The sequence below is a fragment of the Otolemur garnettii genome, unplaced genomic scaffold, assembly GCF_000181295.1.
Source record: "Otolemur garnettii isolate 467f Iridium unplaced genomic scaffold, OtoGar3 scaffold00458, whole genome shotgun sequence".
NCBI lineage: Eukaryota > Metazoa > Chordata > Mammalia > Primates > Galagidae > Otolemur > Otolemur garnettii.
In genome coordinates this window covers 63,803-69,207 of record NW_003852853.1, presented here as the reverse complement: position 1 = coordinate 69,207, position 5,405 = coordinate 63,803, and the positions used below count along the sequence as shown (strand labels likewise).

General features: G+C 49.4%; 1 gene segment (V, D, J or C); it reads right to left on the bottom strand.

Annotated features, from left to right (window-relative positions):
* Positions 1-4,172: 4,172 nt before the first annotated feature.
* Positions 4,173-4,898, bottom strand: LOC100963398. The segment is given in 2 exon segments: positions 4,173-4,748; positions 4,830-4,898. Coding segments are annotated over 2 exon segments (591 nt in total).
* Positions 4,899-5,405: the final 507 nt, after the last annotated feature.

Sequence of the window (5,405 nt, the reverse complement as noted above, 5' to 3'; positions counted from 1 at the left end):
CAAAACTCAGTGGAAATAAAACAGGGGGAATGAGGGAGGCAGGGATGGTGAAACCCTACCTAATGGGTATAATGGACACTCTGTGGGTGATGGAAACACTTATAGTTATGACCCAAATATAACAAAATTGATGCCTGTAACTAAAAACAGTTTTTCTTCCATAATGTTGTGAAATAAGTTAATGTTTTGGAGATTAGGGAGCTTCCATGCCCAAGGATATCCCACAAGCACTAATGGCATTGTGGGCACTTGCATGTCCCACTACGATTTGGTAACTGGAAGGCCTGTGTATTTATGGACTTCACTTCAGACATTATCCTCTGGGATATTACATGTCAATGTGAGAGATATTGGAGGGATTGTGTAGTATACTCAGTCCTATCACCAGAAGCTTACGGCTGTCTCTTCACCTCATCTTCATAATTATCCTCTTTATGATCTTCAGTCAGGAGATTGTGTCTGCGTCCTTCAAAAAGAAAACTTATCGTTCATGACCAGGTGAGAAAAGAGGTGATTATATTCTGCTTTAAGCATCACCACTTGGTGTGTTAAATGGGGAAAGAATGAGAGCATCTCATGGCAGATGACAGCAAACTTAATGTTGTGCTTCCACATGAGGTCTCCACCCCATCTTCTTGGTATTACCGATGCCCTTCAATCACAACTGGTATGTGATTTTCTCTTACACATGTGTTCATTATATTCTGAGAGGGGCACATTTAAATAGGCTCCCAGGCACAGTTAGCAAATTTATTTTAAAATGAACCAATAAGTTTCAGTAAAAATAAAAAAAATTGTATTACTTGAAATATAAGCTATTGCATTGAGTGAACAAACTAAGAAAATGAGCATGTTGTTAACTCTAGAAAATGAATAGTCAAGGCTGCGACATCATGGAGAGAGAATTATCTGCTGCCTCGAGTTACCCTTGTGATGGTCACACTTTCCCATGATAAAGAAGAGCAGTCACACTGTCCACATCACTGCTCTGTGCAGGACAGCTGTACTGCTGCCACACACAGCTCGTCCAACAGGTCCTGCTGGTGGCAGCTGCTCCACTCTGTGGCTGTCTCCACCTCTACCCCAACTGTAGTAATGGCTCCTTCACAGAGCAGCCACTTTCAAACCTTCATGTGAGACCTTCAGGCTGATTTCTGTTCTGCTCACTTTACTCCAGACTCTGTCAACATCAGGTCTTTGCATAAGATGAGATATTTTTTGGACAGACCCTGGTGCACCTGCTCAAGCCCTTGCAGACTGAGCCAAAAGAGTCACCAAATCCTACTCTATCGAGGAGGACAACTGCCTTCTTTGTCATAAGGTCCACGCTCCTCCCCACGTGCTGAGTGCTCATCCTCCTGTGGTCACTGCAGGGGTCCCCACAGCTTCCTGCACCAGGATATGTGCTCACAAATAGTTGAGCTGGGCAGAATTCATGGGCAGTACATAAACAAAACCTGTTATTATTCTGTCAGAATATTGAACAAAAGGTCATGGAAACAGCTAAAACAAACAATTAACTCTTAGAGCAACAGTGGTCACGTTTGCCCTGATGGCCCTGTCCATTCCTCCTCACTCCACAAATCACAACATGTGTTACCCCTTTACTGTCTGGTTCTGGGCATCTCAGAGCCAGGGCCATGGAGGACAGCAGAGCCTCTCACACAGTTCACAGTTCCCTACTTGAAATGAGCACACAGCCGTGTCTCCAGGTAAACAAGGAAGTTACACAGGAATGGAAATCTTTGTCAGATGAATGGTGTACCTCATTTTCCACAGGGATCCCCCATGATGGAACTCTAAGTTTTGGAAGAAATCCTTTGAGAATCCCACGTGGTTTAGACATAAATCCATGTTCAACAGGTAAAACTGTCTTTGTCAAGGATGAGTGTGAAAGTAAAATCAGGAATTACTTTGTTCTTCACAGGAAGCAGGGAGAATACAGGAGAGGGTAGTCAGGAGGAGCAGAGGGGGGAGGGAAGGAAGATCAGGACAAACGACCATCTGGGGCAGGCACTTTGTCAGAAGGGCACTTCGTCAGAAGGGACTCAACTGCAGGTGTGGAGTCATCACAGGACACTACTCTCAAGGCCTTGGATGGCATCCAGACCTCATACCTCACTGAGGTTTGTCTGTAGGTCACCCGATGTCACAGATGGTGCCAGTGACTCTGAGAGTCTGATGGGACACATCCCACTTTGACAAGATAATCTTGTTCTCTCAGCTAATGACAGCCACTTTCATTTCCAAAGTGAGTCCATGCCAAAGTGACAGCAGGAGGGTCCCAGCAATGGAGGGTGAGAAAGTCCCATGAGCCCGTCCCTGGACCCCCAGAAGCCACAGCCTGCACCACACCTGATGTGCAGGCACAGGGCCTGAGCTCCAAGGTTTAAATCACAGAGACCAGAGCCCCCATTTTCAGAAGGAAGAAGGAGAAGAGGTCAGGCTTATTGTCCCCTGCTGTAGGTGGCCCTGCGGTCACACTTGCCCTTCACTAGTGTCCCCTCCTCCTGGATTCTACTGACAGCCGACCAGCACTTCACAGTGAGGCTTTCTCTGTGTTGCTCCCTGGAGAGTGACTCAGACCTGAGCAGTGTGGGCTATTGTCCCTGGTCACTTGGCCTCCTCAGACGTGTGGTTATTGCAAATGTCCTCTCCCTTGTTAGATTAAGTGGAACAAAGCTCAGGCCTGAGAGACTGTCCTGACTCAGTCTCAAAAGGAGACTTAATGTCCACCAGTGGAGGGGACCTTTCCTTTGTTGACATGAGGAGCCCAATTGGGGGGATTGGATAAGGCCTCAGGTGTGAGGGAACACATTGTGCCCTAGTGGAGTGATCCTCCAGGACCAGAATAGTTTTTGTTTGTGGTTGTCCTTATTGTTTGGTAGGCCCTGGATGGATTAGAACCCACCAGCTTTGTTGTATGTGGCTGGCACCCTACCCACTGAGCTATAGTCAGGAACCAGGACTTCTAATCAATCACAGCCTCAGATTCTGGCAGTAAGAAGACACATTTCTCAAGTTGTCACCACGGATGTGGAGATAGGAACTAATCTCACTTCTCCCCAGATTTCCAGACCCAGGTGCTCCAGCACTCTATAGTGCCTGCTGTCCTGGGCCACATGCAGTGTCTTTCATGACCAAGGAATCCCTGTATGGCCCCAGTTTAGGGACTCTGTTGTCTCCTAGAAGACATTGTGACAAATGTGTGGGTCAGACTCACTCAGAACTATGCACAGAGACTTGAATCAGCCTCTCACTGTTTTCATCTGCTGCTGAGATAATTTTGAAAGACATGGGAGGACTGCACCCTGTTCTCTGATCCCCATGAAGACACCTTCTGTCCTTCCACAACAAGCAGATTCCTGGTCTCACCCACACCCTGCCTGGGCTCCTGTCAGAGGTGCAGACATGAGATCCTGGGCAGTGCTCTGACAGAAGCCCTGTGACAGGAAAAGCAAACTCACATTAGAACACTGCTCACTTCTGGTTTGGACAAATTCCTGCCTCTCCAGAGTGGCGGTGGTCTGAAGTAATCAACTTCCCACCATGGGGACAGCAGGTGTCCCTGCAGGATGAGGGTTTGTTCAGAAATTGGTGTGACATGTGCTCAGCTCAGCCACTTAGCAGGAGCTGCTTCTTCATGAGATGCTGTAAAATGTCCAAATCCCTCGAGAGTTTTCCCATGAGTGGGAGCCCCCACCTGCTGAACTGTGAGCTGCTGTGAAAACCTTGGGCCAGGCCCCCTTTGTGCTCTGTGAAGCAATTCTGTGCTTCTGGGCACATCTGCCCTATGCTCATTGGACACCTCAATCTGGAGGTATAAACATTTCCATCCTCATTTAGGGCATGTGGAAGCCTGAAATTCAACATCTGTAACAAACACTAACAGGGAGCCTCACGTCTTTTCAGGGTGTCAGTGAGAGCTGGGGCTGTGAGCTTGGTGCCTGGACACTGAGCATCCTGTGTCTGTCTCCTCTGGCTCTGGAGTGCTGACTACTACCGCCCATGAGGTCCTGCAGGTACTTTATCCTTCTTGCTGGTTACAAGGAATGTTCAGTTCTGTGTGCTGTGCTGCGCTGTTGAGTCCTGCAGAGCATCTATATAGATTTGACTGAATTATGCAGAAATGTTGATAATTAACTGATGTTTATGGACATGAGTAACTGTAGATGAATATCTGCCTTTTGTGAAATTACAGTGTTATACTAATTCACAAAGTTCCCAATTCAGAGACTTCACAAATAAGCACAGAATCCAGAGAATCCCCAGAGGACACTGATTAACGGAGAGGAAGCCCCAGTCCTGAACAGACACCAGAGCTGAGCCCCGCCCAAGCACCTGCCCTGGGTGACTCCACGCCTGTGTCTCGGGCGCCCTCTGGCGGCCGCGCTCCGCTGGAGGTTCGTGTCTGGGCTCCCACTGAGGTCCCCTAGCTGTGTCCCTCGTGCAATAATACATGGCCCTGTCGTCCGCCTTTAGGCTGCTCCACCTCAGGGAAGCGGTGCTGATGGAGTTGTCGGCGGAGATGGTGACGCGGCCTTGGAAGGCTGGGCTGTACTCGGTATCAGAATCACCAGGATAGATGTTCCCAACCCACTCCAGGCCCTTCCCGGGCCTCTGGCGCACCCAGCTGATCCAGTAGCTTGTGAAGGTGTATCCAGATGCCTTGCAGGAGATCGTCAGAGACTCCCCGGGCCGTCTCACCTCTGCCCCTGACTGCACCAGCTGCACCTGGGCACCGACGCCTGTGTGGGACAAGGAGAACAGAGATCAGGGCCCCTCCTGCCCACTCCTCCTGTGACCCCAGATCTTGAGCCAGGACTGACCTGGGAGAACAGCCAGGAGGAGGGTGAGAAGGACGGCAGACCCCATCCTGGAGCACAGAAAGGGCTGCACTGAGGATCCAGCAGGCAGTAAGGAAAGCCCACACTCCTGGGAACTTAAAGGGGGTGTCCCTCACTTGAGTTTGCATATTAACACCCTGCCCCACAGCAGAGGCTGTCCCAGGGGTCTTACCCAGCAACACAAAGGCAGCTCTGGGGCTGATGTGCAACTCTGAGCAGATGAACGAGGGTCACAACAATCCCTCCCAGTTTCCCACACATTCTACTACAGGTACACACAGGACTCAGGTCAGGGCTCCTTCCTGGCCACCCAAGTCTGTGATCCTGTGGGGGAAGTTGTTGGAATATAACTGGAGTCACATGATAAAGAAAGAAAAAAAAAAAAAGAAAAAAACAGGAGTAGAGCCTGGGAGACTGTGAAGTTAGGATTTCATGCAGAGGTGCCTGCTCACAAGAACTGCCACTAGGACTCAGCCTCGCCACCTGCACTTTGCACATGTGTGTGAACATGGCCTGGGCACCCAGCTGGGGCAGGGGACCATTGCCACAGCCCTTCAG